At 44.1% G+C, this 20,236-nt stretch overlaps 1 protein-coding gene across 7 annotated transcripts; it reads left to right on the top strand.

Moving 5' to 3' along the window:
* The first annotated feature begins 471 nt into the window (after positions 1-471).
* On the top strand, positions 472-11,939 carry LOC101870948 (gap junction beta-6 protein). Of its 7 annotated transcripts, none has more exons than XM_005149750.3 (3): positions 472-629; positions 1,116-1,194; positions 10,103-11,939. In XM_005149750.3, the coding sequence occupies exon 3, from the start codon at positions 10,125-10,127 to the stop codon at positions 10,914-10,916; it is 792 nt and encodes a 263-aa protein (XP_005149807.1). In that variant the 5' UTR covers positions 472-629; positions 1,116-1,194; positions 10,103-10,124; the 3' UTR covers positions 10,917-11,939. The 7 variants fall into 7 exon arrangements, with proteins under 7 accessions (XP_005149807.1, XP_030905411.2, XP_030905420.1 ...); XM_031049551.2 differs by having other exon boundaries at positions 1,116-1,239; XM_031049560.2 differs by having other exon boundaries at positions 484-625; positions 1,119-1,194.
* Positions 11,940-20,236: the final 8,297 nt, after the last annotated feature.

Below are 20,236 nucleotides of genomic sequence, written 5' to 3'. Positions count from 1 at the left end.
AATACCTGGATTTAAAGAGATGGAAACATGACTATGCTATCCTAGACAGGTATGCATTTCCCGGAAAAAAAAAAACCAAACAAAAAAGAAAAAAAAAACACAAATAAAACAACCCACACTTGTGCTGCTATCTTGATGTCCTTCCCCTCATGTTCTTCCCCTGCAACCTCAAGCCAGCCCTTAGGAGGCGAGAAGGGGACACGGGGCACACGCGCCCGCCGCCCCAGACTGGACACAAGTCCTCCTGCCCGCTCTTCCAGACTCGGCTCAGCCGTCCCGTCCCGTCCCGTCCCGTCCCATCCCCTACTGTGACTTTCTCTCGTGCTCAAAGCACAGATCCCCCTTCTATCCCCTCCCCAGGGAACAGCAGCGGGGATGGGTGCCAGCCACGCCCCGAGCTCTTAACCGCCTCCACGGACAGCCTGAGGAGCCAGGCGCGAGTGGAGGCGGGCGAGGGGCGGGTTAAAAGCAGCGGCAGGTGAACGGGGAGGGACCTTAAAGCTCAGGGGCGGCGGGGCTGGAAGCGGCTGTTCCTGAGGCACTGGCGGACCACCATTGAGCCCTACTACCCGCGTGTGGTGACTGGTTCGGGAGCTCCCGGCGGGGCTGATCCCCTTCTGCTGCTGTGGGTACGGCTGAGGCAGGTGATGGGGCGCAGCGGGAGGGGGCGAGCAGGTAGCTCCACCGGGGTTGGAGAGGCCGAGCCCGCGCGTCTTCCGTGAGGAGTGGGCCCGGTGGCGGTGGGAGAGAGGGTGGGTGGGCGCGGCGGGGCAGGCGCAGCACTCATTGCCCTGTGCAGCTGCTGTAGCCGCCGCCTCCACACTTGTTGCGCTCCAGTGTGGGCCGGGGCCCTCGGCAATGGAGCTGGGAGCTCTGGTGACGCCGCTCGCTCGGAACGGGCCGGACATGGGGCCGGTGGCGGGGCGCCGTGCGCGCCGCCCGTAGTGGCGGGCAGGATTCATCCCCACTCGGCCCGAGAGGCCTCGGCTTCGCTGCCCGTACTTAAGCATGAGAGGAAGTGCTTGAATCTTGCGACCGGGGTTAATTGGGAGTCTTTTTGGCTCTGTTAATTACGCATTTAACTAACAACCTCTTTTTAATCCACCTTCTCTCAGCAGAGCTTTGGAAGCACGTTATGTGAAGTACCCGACCAGCTAAAGCACCCAAGCAAAATCAAGCCTTCCGCAATTACAGGTAATTTGCGACACGCCTACAGATGTTAAAGAGAGCTGCATGAAGGTAAACAGCTTGCATCAGTAAAACTGACAGGTCCTGTGAGTGTCTGATCACACACTGGAAACATTCCCCAGAATTACAAGGGGGAGTCGGAAATTAAAAGTGTGAGTCAGAAATAAACGTATTTCTGAGTATCGGGGCTGGATAAGGTTGTATACCAAAGGAGTACTCCAGCCCGTAAATAAAGTGTGAGGGACATGATGCAGTAAGCAGACATGCTTGCTTGGTTTGTGGTGGTAGCCAGTAGCTGACTGTACCTGTGGCAGGATGGGCATGGCTGTTTCTCTTATCACTAGGCTTTCCTAGTTTGGGTGTTTCTTTTCTAATATTGTATGTTGAAGAGACTATTTTTAATTCTGTTTTCTTAATAGAAGAATTAGTTTCTTTGCCTTATGCTGTATTAGTTTTCACCTCCAAGAGAGCAGATACTGGGTCAAAAGAAGGAAGTGGCCTTTTACTATAAGAATGCTCTTTTAAATTTAGTTTCTGTGACTTTGACCACTAATGAGATACTGTTAGCTGTGGTCTGCGTGAAACTATATGGGGGTTTGAACCCAGATTCTGTTTGGGGTTGCTATGATCTCATGGTACATGTGTGCGTTGATAGTGTATATAATGTTTTCATCCTTTATTTTGTTAATGAAGTTATATAGTTTCTTACCCTTACACTGTTCAGCCTGGAAGCCCAGCTTGCCAGTTGCTTATCTTGAAGAGCCCCAGAGGAAAAGTAGAAGCATGTGCATGTGATTGTGTCAGGTTTAGCTCAGAGAACAAGGCAGTGGTGGGCCAGCCCTCATCCTGTGTTGGCACCTCCATGTTCCAGCTGGGCATTTCAGTGTGATTTTCCTAGGTGGAATTTCTGACACTTCTGCAGGGCTGTGAGGTTACTCTGTGTGTCAGGGGTTTCTGAGAAACTTAAATCCTTAGAACTGACAGTCTTATGATTGGTAGGACTACATATCACAGGGCTTGTTCTCTCAGCTTTTTGAGGTTTGGGCCTCTGTTGCTGTTTTGTATCCCTTGAAGCATAACATAGGTGGATTACTTGGGTAATTTAATCTATTTTATGCAAAAAGTAATTGTACAATGAAAAAGGTAGAGCAGACATCTTGGTGGCTGGAAAAAAGCACACTTTGAGGTATACTCACAAGTTTCTTAATAACAGTCATTGCATAAGCTCAGTTGGTACCCATGAGTAAAGAAGATGCTTTATAAGTTGATTCTTTGTGTTGTTCATGTGAACAGTTTCAGTGAGATCAGTGGTCCCGAGAACTGCATTAAACAAGAGCATGGGTCAAGTCTTTTTCTTTTGACATTTTTCCTTGTTGTTTTCCTCTCTGCTTTTAATTGTTACTTAATGATAGCCGATGAGTTATCTGAAATGAGAACTGTGACTCTTGCCTGGCTAAACACCAGTTTGTGTATGGAAAACCTTGAAGTGATGATGCATGAAGAGAGATTAAGTGCTATCAAAACAGAGGGAATGTGGAAAAAGAAAAACACATTTATGAGTTGATGATAAAAGTTGAAAACACATTCTCTTCCTTGCCTCATACCAGTGTCTCTTCCTGCAACAGATTTTTTTAAAGGAAAAAGTTGCTTTTGTCTTTACTTCTGATGAAAGACATATAAAAAGCAAGGAAAAGCTGCGCTTCAGTATAAATATTAGTTTTTATAAATTTAATTAGCATTTCCAAAAGGGTGGAAGTTCTGTGTGTGTGAAAGAGAGAGTGATTTGCCAATTTTGTAGGAGATGTTATGTTGAAGTGGGAGTGGACAGATTTGTGGAGGGAATGCAGACACTTGCCCAGGTCGAGGAGGAAAGAAACAGGAATTAAGCATCAGGTTAAAAAAAAGCCATAACTGAAATTTGTTATTTTCATGATTGGGAGCAGGGCATAGTGTGTATAAAACTTTCTTTAAAAGTATGGGAAATAGGAGATTTACATCAGAAAAGGCAGTCCTTGGGAATCTTTCTTCCAAGGGGGGAAGTTTAAAGCTCATTTTGGAGGAAATGTTTACAATGGAAAATAGCAGAGAGGTACCATATTCTAATAGGACTTGTACTGTCTTGTTATGCCTTCAAGTGTAACTGGCACTTCTGATACCTCTTTCCACAAGCTGAGTAAATTTTAGGCAGAGATGTTTTGAAGGATGGTAATCTTACATTTAGAGTTGTAGGCTAGTGAAATAAATATAGGATTTAACTACATAAACATTAGGTCCTAGTTTGTTGTGTTAAAGGCTAACTCTGGGTTTCATGGCGAGTTTAATTAAGCCAAAGAATGCCTCCTGTTTTCATGAACTTGAGTAGAAGAAAAGTACAATGCTCACAGTGTTCAGACCTGCAACTGTCAGATTTCCTGTTCCTGATTAGTCTTTGCCTGTTCTTGTGTCAAATCAGATGTACTGTAATTCTTCTGTCATGGCTCTTCTGTTCTCCAGTTCGCACTCTGATATGGAAATAAGTGTTCGGAACAAGTTTAAGACCTAGATGGAACTGTGATTGTTAGACTGCTCTTCTGAACTTTATTCAGCTTTTTAGGAAAGAAGTAGAGTTGTTGATACTTCAGTGCTACAGCTGCATGCTGCTTATAATTTTTTGTGTACACCTGTGAAACTAAAACAGCTGGAAGCTGCCTGTAATAGTGAAATCAAAGGATTTTGTTAAAGCCTGAGTTCAAAGCTGCATCTTCTTGCAGTTTGAATTCTGCATTAAAGCCTTAGCAATGTAGAGAGCTGTATTAATTTTCAGGTAGTACAAATATCCTGGATGATTCAACTGAAGCGCTGTACTTCCAACTTTGAACTGATACTTGCCTTTCTTGGTCTACTGATAAAAAAGTAAGAGTCTGTGTAGCCTATAATTGTAGTGGAGCATTTCAGAGCAGCACTGTGAGATGGTGAGATTTTGTTATCTTCAGTTTAATGTCTGAAAATGAGGCATGTGGCAGGCTAACAAATTAGCTGGGAAGTTTGAGGGAGTTAGCAAGTAATTGCTACAACCTGTATGCAAACCTTTCTTGATGAAATAAAAGGATACTGTCTTTGGAGATGTTAATCTGTATCTATTAGAAGCTTCCTTAGTTCAGTCATGGCAGTGCTGCTGTTCTTGTGGTAACAGCATTGAAACTAATTTAGCAATAGGAATAACAAAATCACACTGGCAATTAAGTGCTTGCTATTCTGCTTAGCAATAAACTAGACCCCAGTTTGACAGTGTGAAAGTATGTCAGTAAAAAACTGCTGAAATACAGGTTTGTGTTCTTCACATCTAGGTATGCAGCAGCATATATATCTCTTAAGACACATTGATGCTGGTTTTCAGCACCTATATGAGCTAGTGCTTCCAGATTGAGACCTGAAGGGAAAGTTGTATCAGCAGTGCCTTTATATGCTGGGCCTCTATATATAGAAATACTTATTGTGTGAAGCTGGGTCATAAAATAATTTTGGTAATGATTTTGGGTGTTATACAGATTAGATGTCCTAAAGGTTTTTGATAGCAAACAATCTGCATTAGAACTGCTGCTCTCAGGCATCTTGAGTTACCTTTGTCACCAGCTTTGGGGGTGGGAAGGGACACTTGGCACCAGTGCTTTTTTTTTTTTTTCTCAAACATTATCTTGGTTAATGCATTCCCACTTAGGATAAAGTGACTTCTGCCTTGGCAGACTGCTGATCTTGCCTCAGTATTCAGGAGGCACTGCTGAAAGCGGAGTGTTACACCAAACTGGTAATTCTCAGTACACCCTGCACTGAAATTCTGATGGGAGTGGAAGCATTGTGAATACCCTCTATGTTTCTGTGTCATTCCAGTAGAATAATTAAATTGTTATCCAGTTTGTAGTTGTGGGGTGATAGATATAATTTCACTCTGAATTTATGACAAAGTTATCATACTATGGACCCCTTGAGTGGAACTCCCAGATGTTCCTATAACAGGAACAAATATTTAGTACTTGCTAATGACTCTTTGGTTTTTTTCTTGATAATCTCCTATAGCAGCAAGCACCATACTGTGTATGTGAAAGGTGGTTTTACCTTCACTGTATTCTAGTTGTGGTCTGAAGCTGTGGGTTTAACCACTGACAGATTATTTATCAGTGTAACAGTCTTTAAGAGTGAAAAAAGTAACAGTTAATGAGCTGTGCTCATGAACACAGGAGCTTGATGATAATTGTCTTTAGTGTTGTGAATTGCAGGGATTTTCACTGGGTATAGGCACCACACTACTATTGCAGTCTAATGCAGGCTTGCAGCAGCTAGCTTTAAAGTAGAAGGCAGTCTAGCCATGGTAGCACAGAACTCAAAACACTGTCCAGAAGCAGAGCTATGAAAACATTTAAGCAGTCTCTTGCTGCTGTCTATCTCATTAGTAAAAAAAAAACAAAACCAAAGAACACCACCACCACTGAAAAAAAAACCCACAACTAACTCCCCCCCCAAAAAAAACCAAACAACACAAACCCCAGAAAACAAAACACTTGCTTATGTGCCTTTGTGTTGTGTGATCATATAGAACTATTTCTCTCCTAACTATTCAGTGGTAGTAATCATTTAGGATTGTTTTTAAGTCCTACTGTGACAGCCCAGGGTCACTATTGTGATCCTCTGCTGAAATGGAGCAGAAAGGAGGTTCAGCTGGTAGCAGAAACAAAGATCAGTGCTGAGGCTTGGAAAGGCTTTTGGTCATGCCAGTTGCATTTTCCTTTTTTAAAGGAAAATTTAGCACTTAATACACTCCCATGTTAGAATGGGTTTCTAAATGCTGATATTCAGACTCACTGAGCAGCTATCTTCTGTTCTTCCATGCTTATTGCTTTATAACCAGTCCTTAACCTCACTCCTACTTTACTTAGTTTTTTCTCCCAAGTTCACCTAATCTTTCATATATTTAATTTATCCTTGTACTTTGCTGTGCTTCTGAGATCAGCAAAGCAGGTAAATTGACTGTATACATACTGTTGTTTCTGTAAGCATTTAGATGGATTTGCTCATGTAAAAATGTCTGTGCTGGCTCTATGAAACTAAAAGTTGCCACCCATTTACAAGAAACAGCTTTCTTGCTTTCCTCTCCTTTGGTCATCAAGTTAATCTTTTACTTGCTAGTAAAAGGATCCTAAAAGCAAGTGTCTAGAAGACAGTTAACCTACAATCAGGAGTCAACATTCTAGCTTTTGAGTAAGTTAGGAGTAAATGAGCTATTGCATCAGTACAGATAGCCCAAACTTGATGCTAGCTGGAGTGATCTGCAGTGATAACTTAATACTTTGCTTAACTTAAATTCTGCTTGGGTCACTGTGTCTGCTCATGGGAGAGAGGTGGACACTTCAGGAGACTTGGAATCATCCTCATCAGACGCTCTAAATTGCATTGGTGAGTGCTGTTTAAGCCTATCCTAGCAGGAAACACTGGGGACAAAGTATTTGGATAGAATTCAGGCTGCCTGAATACGGCCCTAGAATTTTAACTGTGCCGCCCTTCACAGAGAAGATAGTGAGACTTTACTGGTATTTGATCAGTTCCTGTATCGCTCTGGAGTATCCCAGAAGGCATATGACCTTTTACCAGCATAAAAACAAGCCTGAGAGGCCATGAGGGTACAGCAGGAAAGAGCAAAGGTTGGTAATGAGCTTGGCAAGCAGCAGGAAGAATAGGGTATGGTGGCAGGAGGAGCTGAAGAGATAACTGGAGGATTTGGAAAGGTAAGTGAGAATGGTGAAGGTGGGAGGGGTTGGGCAGATAGGGAAGACAAGCTTTTTGGAAAGGAGAGGAAATCTCACTAGGAGACTGGGGGCAAAAATCTACCTCTTTAAAGTGTGGTGGCTTTTTCTGCATTGATCCAGGTACAAGCCTGCTTTTGCTAGAATTGAAGCACCATGTTCTGCCAATGCCTCTTACCCACTGATTGCTAATTCTTTACCCATGCTTTGCAATTTGCAGTGTGTTTTTTAAATTAAATTGTACTTTTTCGGATTTGGTTTTAAAAAAATAAATAAATAATCCCAACAACAACCACCAAACATGCGAAAAACCCCAAACATGCTAGTACCAGGAATAACTTTTAAATAGACCACCTGGTTAATAATGCGCACACACGCATACACACACCACCAGCCCCCACTCGCCCCCAAAAAAAAGGTTGCAGGAGATGGAGAACTGCAGTGTGACCTCAAGAGCAAATGGGGATGGGGGAGAGGCATCTTGAGTTAATTTTGCCACTGAAGACAAGGTACCCTTTACACCCTGAGGCACCCATATTTTGAATCCCTTTCTGCATGGGTAGACAGGAAGAAGTGACTGCATGTGGTAACAGATCCTTGTGAAGCTGTGGTAGCAGAAAGGCAGCAGTATCAGTGTACAGTAAGAGGTCACGCTAAGAAATGGGGCTTATGAGGAGGGTGTACACAGGTTCCACTTCTCAGCCTTTCACACTGTAAGGAGATGTAGGGAGAAGAAATCCAAGGAGTCTGTGAAATTAAAGGATTGGTGAATGCTGTGTATGTAGTACCACAGTTTACATAGTGCCAGTCTTCTACAGGTTTTATTTTCAGATGTGCAGGAGTATTTCTAGTCATAATACTTACTTGTAGTGTCATTTTAAACTTAGTATAATTTCAGTGTGTGTGTAATAATAACACAGATCACTAGTAAAACACTGATAAAGTTGTAACTGTTCCTTGGTTTAACACAAAGATCTTCAAAGCAAATCTTGAAAGCAAGACTGATCAATGGATGGAAAATCAAATCAGCAAAAAAAGGGGTACAAACATTTGAAAATCTAGCTAGTATGTTTTGTAAGTAGCTCTGGTATTAAGGGTCTTTCCTGTGGCCTCACAGGGTTCTTAACCCACAAAGATTGTATCTGTATGCTAATGAAAAATAAACTTTCTTCTTGGAAAAACAATGTATAGAGGGATTGGAAGGTAACTGCTTCCAGGACTGCTTTGAGATAGGTAATAGTCCACATAGATTCTGCATCCTGAAGGAGGCTCAGGAAAGATTTCTCCAATCTGAAGAAAATCCTGGGTCTATCCCTTGTTGGTATTCACCTCCTGAAGTATATCCCCATATACTACATATACAGTCAATGAGCATAACCTGAGGGAAGTGTAGCTTATGGAACCAGTGAAGGGAGATCACGCTTATATTTCAGTAATTCAATAAAAAAAACAACAACCCTTTGCATTCATAAAACAATTAAATGTCCTCATTTTCCCTGCACTGTTGTGTACTTTAACTGATGCTCTGTATGATTGTATGTGACTTACTGATTACATATAACTGCTGTAAACCAGAAAATATTTTGACATTATTCAGAATGAGTGTGTGATGTGGAAGACAACTGCAAAAAAAGTCCTAATTCTTCATGCAGTGTGGCCCAGCCCAGAGTTAGGAAATCTTGAAAATTCTCTCATGTGATGGATACAGTGGCCTTTTCCAGTGGCTTTTTTTTTTTTTTTGTGGAAACTTTGAAAATGCGATTTTGCTTATTGATGTCCTGTGCTGTAAATGCCAAAGAAAGATGGTCTAGGCTAATGGTTGGACTTGGATCAACGAGGTTGAAAAGGTCTTTAACAAAGTTGAGAAATAAAAACCTTCATGAGGAATTTTAGAGCAAAAATATCTGCAAGCATTGGCTGATAGGCATGAGAAATGCTGGTTTCCTGAATCCACAGTCGCTTGCATACTAGTTTTCTGTAAACCCAGCTGAAGTGGGGAGGTGGGCTGAAATGCCTCTGACTGCTCTCTCTGAAAGGCTGCTGTTTGTGGAAGCTGAGCAAACCCAGACAGTTCCTTCCCAGGTGGTATGTGGGTAACAAAGGAGAAATCCTGTAGTTGATTTAATTGATAATGGTCATAGTACTTTGAAACTTGCCTACTGGAAACCATATGCTTACATTGGAAAAGTCTCTGAGCTACTGCTGGCCTGTCTGAACTCTTCAAATGTCGACTTTCGCACTCTTCCCAGCTTCTGAAATGTCTCCCCTGTTCTAAGAGTAATGCAGTCTTGTTACAAGGAGCGGATAAGAGGGGTGGGGGAAATGGCCTGACAGGCAGTGACAATGAAGGAGACTTTGTCTAGTTACCCTAGGCTCTTGTTAAAGTTATAGAGGTGCAATTTGGGGGTGAGTCTTTAAGCACTGATTTTAAACATCCATCTCGAGATAGATAATGACCAAGACTTAACCTTCACTGCTTCAAGCTATTGTGGAATGTGCCTCAACAACAGAGACAGCAATAGAGAGCCCTACAGTCATGTTTTTAAACTTTGTGAATGAGATTATTTAGACCTGATCATTGAGGATGCAGAGCAGCTGCAGCAGTTCCTGAAGGTCTGCCTTTATTGCTGGAATGTACTCATGAAAATGCTATTTACACTTCAAAGCTAAGGATGGATCAGCTTGGCTTAATTCATATCAGAATTCTAGTTGTCTAACACTTTTTTTTTAACATAACACCTACATTACTTCTGGATGATGTCATCTATTCTTTTGTTCCTGTTATCAACCTGTTAGAAGTTGTATCTTTTAATTTATGGCTGGTTTTGTCAATTTCCTGTCTGCTTTTTTTTTACTTGATGTGGCTAATGGGTGTTTTCAGTTGGCAAATACACCTAGAAGTCAAATAAATGTGATAACCATGTGTGTAATCAAGGAATGAGTTATTACCTGCTGATACGTAGTTAGATTATTTATAACTGCTTATAGGTAAGCCCACTGTGTCAACAAAATGCTACCACAGCCAGTGGATATGCTGCAGTTATATGATACTGCTTTTTTTTTTTTTTCTTTTTTGCACCGTGTGCTTGATGGTATTTGTTTCTTGTCCTGATTAACCTTAGTTTTGTTTATTGTCTTAGGTCAGACCATTACAACAAGACAATGGATTGGGGAGCCCTGCATACCATTTTAGGAGGTGTAAATAAACACTCCACCAGCATTGGGAAGATCTGGCTCACAGTCCTGTTCATCTTCCGTATCATGATCCTGGTTGTGGCTGCAGAGAGAGTCTGGGGAGATGAGCAAGACGACTTTGTCTGCAATACTCTGCAACCTGGTTGCAAAAATGTTTGCTATGATCACTTTTTCCCTATTTCTCACATCAGACTCTGGGCCCTGCAGCTGATCTTCGTTTCCACACCTGCGCTGCTAGTGGCCATGCATGTAGCTTACAGGAGGCACGAGAAGAAGAGGCAGTTCAGAAAGGGAGACCAGAAATGTGAATACAAGGACATTGAAGAGATCAGAAGACAGAGGTTTCGTATTGAGGGCTCCTTGTGGTGGACATACACCAGCAGCATCTTCTTCAGGCTGGTCTTTGAGGCAGTCTTCATGTATGCATTTTATTTCATGTACGATGGGTTCCGCATGCCTCGCTTAATGAAGTGTAATGCGTGGCCCTGCCCTAACACAGTGGACTGCTTTGTTTCTCGACCTACTGAAAAGACGGTGTTTACTATTTTCATGATTGCTGTGTCCAGCATTTGCATTCTTTTAAATGTGGCTGAATTATGTTACTTACTGACAAAATTTTTCCTCAGAAAGTCTAAAAAAGCTGGAAATAACAAGCATCACTCCAACCATGAGAATAAGGAAGAAACCAAACAAAATGAAATGAATGAGTTAATATCTGATAGCTGTCAGAACACAGTTATAGGATTTACAAGTAGCTAAGGTTGTGTCAATACTGATGTTCACTCTTTTTGGAGTGAATCTTTAAAGGCTGCAAATCAAATTTAATAAAACAATTTAAGTTGGCGGAGACAAAGTGATATATATATATATATATATATATATATATATAGCATCAGATGTCAAGTATGCACATCTGAAAAGAGTCAGTGCAGCCTACACATGTGAAAATTACGTGAGGATTAAATAGGAAAGTATATCTTCCTGTGAGTATCCTTACAAGCTGACTATGACAAGTGAGAAATCCACCAATACTTTCATGCTGACACAGCTCCTAAAACTAAATGCAACAGCAATAAAAACAAAATTCCTTCTAAGCTAGATATGCTAGTATTACAAGTTGTTTTGTAATAGTGATAGTTTTTACTTGTGAACTGATAATTAAAATATTTTTCTAAAATCTAAGATTCCATGTTGCTTAAGGTATTTTAGTATACAACTGTTTTGTTTCTTAACCAGGCATATGCTGATGAATCCTCTAATACCATATTTGTAGGGAGGAGGCAGTGGCAGGATACATCTTCACAGCTTTGCAAGCACTGCTTGAGCCTGGAAATTGAGCTTTAGATGCTTCCATACACACTGCTTGCTGGCTGTAGGGGAAGCTGTGTTGAAAGCTCACCACATGTAATGTGGATAACTGAGGTAGCTAGGTTCTGGGTGCAATCTCATGCCTAAAGCCAGCATGACAATGTAGATAAAGCCTATTTTCCTTAAACATCTAGCACACTGGTAAACTTGCTGATATTTTAATTGCTTACTACGGTTTTATAGCAACATACCTAATTTTACATAAATGTTTATTTCTCTAATGTATCAGCTGTATTTGTTTCTTCAAGCTATATCACATCATGTAACTGGCTTTGCTTTTTTTGTTTGTTTTGTTTTTGTGCAAGACTGATGGTGCTGTTAAGAAATTAGGGGCTTTTTGTTTTGAAGGACATGGAGAAGTATCACTGGAAATGGAACAAATCTTCTGAATAAAAGGCAAACACTTTAATCTTTCTCAATGAAGTGAGAGTCCATATGTGAATGCTAGTGAGATCATAGGCAGGACAAGTGCTTATGAGCAACTGTTTTCAAGTGGGCACTCTCCATCCAAAGTGCATGTACCCCAGTCACACCCCTCATTCCCAGCCGGAGTGCTGATGCCCTGATTCTGTTCTCCATGCTCTAGTGGAGGTACCTGTAACCCTTGAATGCATGGGAGAAGGTGCTTGTGCTGCCCCCGCTTCCAAAGCAGTGGTAATACAGATCTCATGGACATACTGACCTTAACAGAGTAGATTTTATTTATTTTTCTTTTTTTCCTCTCTCTTTTCACCAGTTCAATGGCTTTTCCTCATGGGTTTTTGTATTGTGGAGCTATTCTTTCAAGGGCAGGTATCCCTAGGAGGAGGGATTGCACTCTGTGGTTTTCCTCCTGCTGTTGCATTGCATTTCATCTTACAGGAGCCAGCACAGCTTTCTGTGTGTGTGTGTTCTGTAAGTGTGTTTGAGTTGGTTGGCAGATTGCATGGTGAGCAAGCAGCAGGTGAGAGAAAATACCTAGAGTCAGCTCTGCCTCTGCCTGAGCTGAGCCCTGCCATTTTTTACTATTCTGGCAAGCTCCTGATCTTTCCTGCCTTTGAAGCACATTTTCAATTGCTGTTGTGAAAAGAAATTGCTGCTGATCTGAATGTGTCTACCAGCAAGCTGGAGGGAAAAAAAAATACACAACTATATTAGTGTGCTTTTGTTCTCTCTCCAGACTGAAAACACAAGAAGTGCTACAAATTTGCCTTTTGGGTATTGATACTGGTGCCCTCATGATGGCTTCCTCTCCAGGCTCCATGTCCTGCTATGGTGATGGTTTAAACCTGTATGTAATGGAGCTGCTCCCTTAGGGTCAGAAAGGCACCTGGTGCTCAGGCTGTACCTCACTGGATCACCCCCCAGGGGCAGCCAGTGAGGGCTGAGGCCTTGTGTTGGTCTTGGGGTATGGAGACACAGCTATGGCTGTTTTCCAGAACTGTGCTTCATGGAGCAGGTTGAGCTATGGACTCTCATCCAGGACATGCTGCAAATCACGCACCATATATGGAATATGAATAGAGATCAGTTAATGATTATGTCTGATCATGCCTCACTAGTATTAGTGATCAAATTGAAGTAGTCTTATGCTGAATGTCAAACTTGGAAAACACCCTAAGGCAGATAGGTTTTCCTCAAATAGAAGAAGGTGGCTTTCATTGGTCTGTGGTAAAAGCACAGGCCTACTAAACCCCGAATGGGGATTTGACAATAGCTCTTTATGTGGTATTCTCATTTCCTGCTTACAAGTTTTCAAACAGTAGGTTTGAAAGCAGTTGGATTTTTCTGCAGCAGTTCTGTGGCAGTTAGTATCTTAAGCCTGGATAAGTGGGCAAAGCTTAAATGAAGTTGGGCGTATGTGGTCCTTTGTGCACCAGCACAGCTGTGTGTGTGTGGCTGTGCTGCAAATGGGTTTGGGTTGCTTGGGCATTTCCTGTGTGGTAGCAGGACCTGGTAAATTGCAGTCAAGGAATACTGCCCTGGTGCTGGGGCATCCTGGCAGCCAGACAGGTCAGGAAACAAATGTGCCAGTCCTTGTCCAACCAATGCCAAGGTTGGTTATAAATCAAAGGGCTGGAGCTTATGCAAGGCTTCACTAATGCTAAGTCATTGGCTTCACAGAGAAGACCAATTGTGAAGGGGATGTTTCTCATCACACTATGTGCAACCCTGATTGTGGACACTCACCTTTACCTGAAATATCCCGAGTTTTGTTGCTGCCAAGAAATGTTCCTGATGGTTTCAGTGAACTCTTTAATTCATCATCTCCTGTTGGGATAGGCTGAAGTAGATGGTATCATGAGGAAGTGGCAGCTTCCAGGCTCTGGTTTCTCCAAGTCACTTGCCCACTGCCACATCCTTTATCCTGTGGCCTGAGCAGGAAGACCGATGTGTTTGGAGGGGTGGTAGTTAAACTCCTCTGCAGGGACCTCCTCCTGCATCTTCACAAGCTAGCTGGGGCTGCTCTGAACTGCAGAACCCACCAGCTCCCAGCCCATCTCTGTGCCTGCCCTTGCTCCTGCCCAACAGCTGTCCCTGGGAGGAGGATATCCCTTCCAAATCTGATCACTGGTGACTGATGTTTTGTGCTATATGGGCACTGCCATCAGCTGTGATAGTTCAGCCAGTTTCTCTGATGGCTGATGGCTTAGTTGTCCCTGCCCATCCCTACTTGGCCTCCCCACCCTGTGATTTCCCCTTTGTTATGCCTGGGGCAGAGATTGCTTAAATTGGCTGTGGTGCCAGATGATTAATCAGAGCCTCTGGAAAAGCTCTCTTGCAAGTTCCCACCACCCCCTTCCACCTTCCTGTCCTGGTTTCCTATCAAACAGGCAGGAGCCCTGACCACATACAGGTGCAGGCAGCAGTGTCTGCCAGAGTCTGCCCCTAATACACACACCAGCCCTTGACTTCAGCCCTGCTGCATGCCTTCCTCCATCCCTCACCTTCTCTTCTCGCTCAGTTCCCCTGCAGCCTTGGAGTTGTTCTTCCATTGACCTACGCCCTTTCTAGCAACCCTACATGCCAAAGTGGTAAAGGCAAATGAGATCAGTTGTGGGATGGTCCGAACCCACTCTCCTCTTTTTACATAGTCAAGCTGCCTTTCCTACCTCATGTACTGCAGCTGTGAGCTCTTTGCCGCCAGGTTGGAGTGAATTTGGCTCCCCAGAAGACTCTGCATGCTGTGCTGGCCCAGTGCCTCACCCACCCTCGCTTCACAATGGCATGCTGGAAAGCACTGCCTCAGCTCCCAATTACTTGGTGTTTTTTTATTAGCACTGGTACCTCTATTTCCCTTACTGAACCAAGGCTTTTATTCTATTTTGTAGAATCATAGAACAGTTTAGGTTTAAAGGTCATCTAGTCCAACCCTCCTGCAATGAGCAAGGATATCTGCAACTAAATCAGGTTCCTCAAAGCCCCATTCAACTGAACCTTCAATGTTTCAGGTATGGGACATTTGCCACCTCTCTGGGCAACCTGTTCCAGTGTTTCACCACCCTCATCATAAAGAACTTCTTTATATCTAGCCTAAATCTACTTTGTTTTAAACTATTACTCCTTGTCCTATCACAACATGCCCTGCTAAACAGTCTGTACCCATCTTCCTCATAAGCCTCCTTTAAGTACTGAAAGTCTGCAATAAGATCTTACTGGAACCTTTGCTTCTCCAGGCTGAACAATCCCAGCTCTCTCAGCCTGTCCTCTTAAGAGAGATGTTCCATTTTTGTTTCCTTCCTATGGGCCTGTTCCAACAGATCCATGTATTTCCTGTACTGAGGGCTTTAGAGCAGGACACAGTACTCCAGGTGCGGTCTGAAGCCATATTCCTTTAGATCAGCCCAGGATACAGTTGTTTTCAGGGCTGTGAAGGCACACTGCCAGCTCATGTCCACCTTTTCATCACTGATAAGCCAAATTCCTTCTCCTCAGGGCTGCTCTCAGTCCCCCCCACTCTGTATTAATACCAGGGGTTGCCCCAGCCTAGGTGCAGGACCTTGTGCTTGGCCTTGTTGAACCTCATGAGTTCACATGGGCCCACTTCTGGAGCTTGCCCATGTCCCTCTGGATGGCATCCTGTCCTTCAGGTGTGTCAGCTGCACCGCTCAGCTTGGTATTTTTTGCAAACTTGCTGGCAGTGCACGCAACCCCACAATGTTGTTAATTAAAATATTAAACAGTTCTGGTCTCAGTAGGGACCCCTGAGGAACACCACTTGTCACCAGTCTCCATCCAAACATTTAGCCTCTGACCAGTACTCTCTGGATGCAACCATCCAGAGCAACCTGGTCTAGTGAAAGACGTCCCTGCCCATGGCAGGGGGTTGGAACTGGATGATCTTAAATGTCCCTTCCAACCCAAACCATTCTAAGATTCTATGATGATTCTATGATCCGACCAATACCTCATCTACCAAACAGTCCATCTATCTTAATTTGATATCTCTTCAATTCACAAAGAAGAATGTTGTGGGGAACCATGTCAAAGAACTTATAGAAGTCCAGATAGACCACATCCATAGCTCTTCCCTTGCCCACCGATGTAGTTACTCCATTGTAGGCTACTAGTCTGGTCAGGCAGGACTTGCCCTTGTTGAAGCTATGCTGGCTATCTTGAATCACTTCCCTGTCTTCCATGTGCCTTAGCAGATGTTTTAGGAGGACCTGTTCCATGATAATCCCAGGCACAGAGGTGAGGCTGACAGGCTGGTAGCTCCCAGGGTCCTCCTTACTACCCTTTTTAGAAATGGGTATGATTTGTATTCTTCATAAAGTAGCACATGCTGCCTTGCTGTACTTCCCATTGCTGCTGCAGAGACTGAGCAATGACAAGGTAAGAAGGTGCCCAGCAGCCAGCCTGGGAGAATTATAGAATCATAGAATGGTTTGGATTGGAAGGGACCTTAAAGGCCATCTATTTCCAACCCCCTGCCATGTGGGTTCTACTACATCAGGTTGCTCAAAGCCCTGCCCAGCTTGGCCTTAAACACTTCCAGGGATGGGGAGTTGAGCAAGGTCCCTGTTGTGTGTATCTGAGTAATGATTACTCACAGGTCATCATCTAGCTCATAGAATGTGTTTATTGATTCACAGCAAATGGAGTAGCTGGGGATCTGGGTTAAAAGCGATCATGTTGCTTCTTGTCTTTATTAGCCGATGCTCACTGAGCTGCTTGTGATGGGAAGGCAGAGGGGCAGTCATTTAAGAGTTCTCCATGCACATTTTTAGTTATTGGTGTATGATCATCATGGACAGATTTGTGCTGGGCTCTCAGAGAGCATGGCCTCTGAAGCCAGAGGGACTGTTAGATCTGAAGTCCTACACCATACTGGCCACTGCTCCCCCTCCAAATGCCCAGGGGCAGGCACCATCACCTCACCAACTTCTTTGTAGGGACTTTGCAACACTGACTGCAGCAAGAGCACTACCCTCGTCGAAGCCTTTCCCCTGCCACAGGCAGTGTGTACCCCTCTCCCTGCACAGCTTTCTATTGTCAGGCTTGTATTTCTCAGGTTAGGCATGTAAAGGCGAACAGTCTCCTTTTCGTCTTTCACAAAAGCCAAAGATTATCTGTCTTTAACAAATAAAGATGGGGATGGGATGCAAATAACAATTCTGCAATTTCCCACCCATATCCTTGATGCTAGTGGTGGAGCATGACTGTTTCTTCAGTGTGCATGCACAGCTGGGTGGCTCCATGGGTTTCTCTGACACACAGAGCAATGGGCAGGTGGGTCCATGGGAGAAGGAGACAGGGAGAAGTTCTTACAGAGCCCTGACTCAATCATCAAGTCCTAGCAAGAGCCGTGTCAGCACCCTGCTTCATCCCTGCCAAGAGGCATATGGACAGGAGGGCCTCTCCCTGCACCTTGCCACCACCTGGCTACTTCCTACCTGTGCCACTGGGTCATCCATCTATGCTGCAGCTTCTACTGCAGCCTCCCCTCACCTGTCCAGGCTGTGAAAATCACATTGGCAAGCTTGCAGATGTTTCAGGGACAGATCCAACGCTCCTCATTGTCACTCAGCAAATCCCTGTTGATTCCAGCAGGCTGGGGCCAGTTAAGGGTGTAACTCCTTAAAAAACACTGCAACACTACTCAGCCACTTTCTGCACAGCCCTTTTGCAACATCAGGTCCCATTTCACACAGCAGCTATTACCTCCTTGCAGCACATCCAGGTAAATAATTCCCTATTTGGGTCATGCAGGCAGCGATGCAGCTCCGTTACCATGTGGACCAAAGCGCCCATACTGACATGAGGTCATGCTCTCACAACCATTTCACAGAATCACAGAATCCCAAGGGTTGGAAGGGACCTCGAAAGATCATCTAGTCCAGCCCCCCCTGCAAGACCAGGGTAACCTAGAGTACATCACACAGGAACTTGTCCAGGTGGGCCTTGAATATCTCCAACGTAGGAGACTCCACAACCCCCCTGGGCAACCTGTTCCAGTGCTCTGTCACTCTTACAGTAAAGAAGTTCTTCCTGATGTTCACATGGAACCTCCTATGCTCCAGTTTACACCCATTGCCCCTTGTCCTATCACCGGATATCACTGAAAAAAGCCTAGCTCCATCATCCTGACACCCACCCTTTACATATTTGTAAACACTGATGAGGTCACCCCTCCGTCTCCTCCAAGCTAAAGAGACCCAGCTCCCTCAGCCTCTCCTCATAAGGGAGGTGTTCCACTCCCTTAATCATCTTTGTGGCTCTGTGCTGGACTCTTTCAAGCAATTCCCTGTTCTTCTTGAAAAGAGGGGCCCAGAACTGGATGCAATATTCCAGATGCGGCCTCACCAAGGCAGAGTAGAGGGGGAGGAGAACCTCTCTTGCCCTACTAACCACCTCCTTTCTAATGCACCCTAGGATGCCATTTGCCTTCTTGGCCACAAGGGCACATTGCTGGCTCATGGTCATCCTCCTATCCACCAGGACCCCCAGGTCCCTTTCCCCTTCACTCCTTTCCAGCAGGTCAACCCCCAACCTGTACTGGTACATGGGGTTGTTCTTCCCCAGATGCAAGACTCTACACTTGCCCTTGTTGAATTTCATCAAGTTTCTCCCCGCCCAACTCTCCAGCCTGTCCAGGTCTCGCTGAATGGCAACACAGCCTTCTGGTGTGTCAGCCACTCCTCCCAGTTTAGTGTCATCAGCGAACTTGCTGAGGGTACACTCAGTTCCCTCACCCAGGTTGTTGATGAAAATATTAAACAGCACTGGTCCCAGCACCGACCCCTGAGGGACTCCACTTGTCAGAGACCTCCAGCTAGATTCTGCCCCATTGACCACAACTCTCTGCCTTCTTCCTTTCAACCAGTTCTTGATCCACCTCACTACCTGATCATCAAGCCCACACTTCCTTAGCTTATCTATGAGGATGCTGTGTGAGACAGTGTCAAATGCCTTACTGAAATCAAGAAAAACCACTTCTACCGCTCTACCATCATCCCTCCATCTAGTTACTTCCTCATAGAAGGCTGTAAGGTTGGTCAAACATGACTTCACCCTGGTAAAACTGTTTCAGCTGTTTCTAGTGATTTGCTGGTGACTGCAGAAAAGAATTGATTACTTGGAGAAGGAAGGGGAGAGCTCCCTAAAATGTTTTGGCTGTTTTTGAGCCTGGAGATCTTTCTGTTGATCCAGAGAGATCTTAGATCAGCCTTCAGTACCTAAAGGGGTACAAGAAGTCTACAAGAAATCTACAAGAAATCTGGAGAGGGACTTTTTACAAGGGCAGGTAGTGACAAGACAAGGAGGAATGGCTTTATACTGAAAGAGGGTAGACTTAAATTAGATATTAGGAAAAAGTTCTTCCCTATGAGGGTGCTGAGGCACTGGCACAGGTTTCCTGTAGAAGCTGTGTCTGGCCCATCCCTGGTAGTGTTCAAGGCCAGGTTGGATGGGGCTTGGAGTAACCTGGTCTAGTGGAAGATGTCCCTGCCCATGGCAGGGAAGCTGGAACTAGATGATCTGATGATTGGTCTGTTCCAACCCAAACCATTCTATGATTCTATTATTAACTAATGTGAGGGCCTTTTTTCTGTGCTGGCTTGGATGCTGGGTAGCTGTTTACTTGTGTACAAGCCCATGAATCTGAGCTTGGGCTGGCAAGATCAGTGGGGCAGGAAGGTTTTACACCCTGATGACTCCCAACCCAACAGGACTCCCAATCCATGGGAATTATTTTACTTCCCTCAGACCCAAGGGCAGAGCTGTTTGTGCTCTTATCCCTCCAGAATGGCCTGATGCAGCCTTTCTGTATTATCAAAACCATAGTGGAATCCTGGCTAATGTAATTTCTCCTGATATCTTAGCCACCACCTCCTTGTTTTTTACATGAGATGCTTCTCAGGCCAGGGACATATCTCAGTGATGTCTTGGAGACATCCAGGAAATTTAGGCAATTATTAAATAACAATTAAAAAACAACAATGATGACAATATGGTATAGAGCTTGATGATGACCTCAAGAAAGAATTGGACTGTGTCCTTTGATGCCACTTAGGATATGTCAAAAACCTGTAAAGAAAAGCAAGTGGTGATTACTGAGGCCCAGGTAAAATGTCCTGAATGTCTCTGGGGCTGAAATTCACAACAGTGAAGCACAGATGCAGCTTTTAGCAGGACCTGAATGACACAAGAGGGAGAACTGAATCCTGTTATTAGGGCTGATGGTTTGGGTTTAATCAGAACATCTCCCAGATAGCACAAAGTGTGTGTTC

Source organism: Melopsittacus undulatus, chromosome 2, assembly GCF_012275295.1.
Source record: "Melopsittacus undulatus isolate bMelUnd1 chromosome 2, bMelUnd1.mat.Z, whole genome shotgun sequence".
Taxonomy (NCBI): Eukaryota; Metazoa; Chordata; class Aves; order Psittaciformes; family Psittaculidae; genus Melopsittacus; species Melopsittacus undulatus.
This window is presented reverse-complemented; position numbering and strand designations above follow the sequence as displayed.

Excerpts from the sequence above, each read along its gene's own strand:
- LOC101870948 (XM_005149750.3), top strand. The coding sequence starts at position 10,125 with ATGGATTGGGGAGCCCTGCATACCATTTTAGGAGGTGTAAATAAACAC.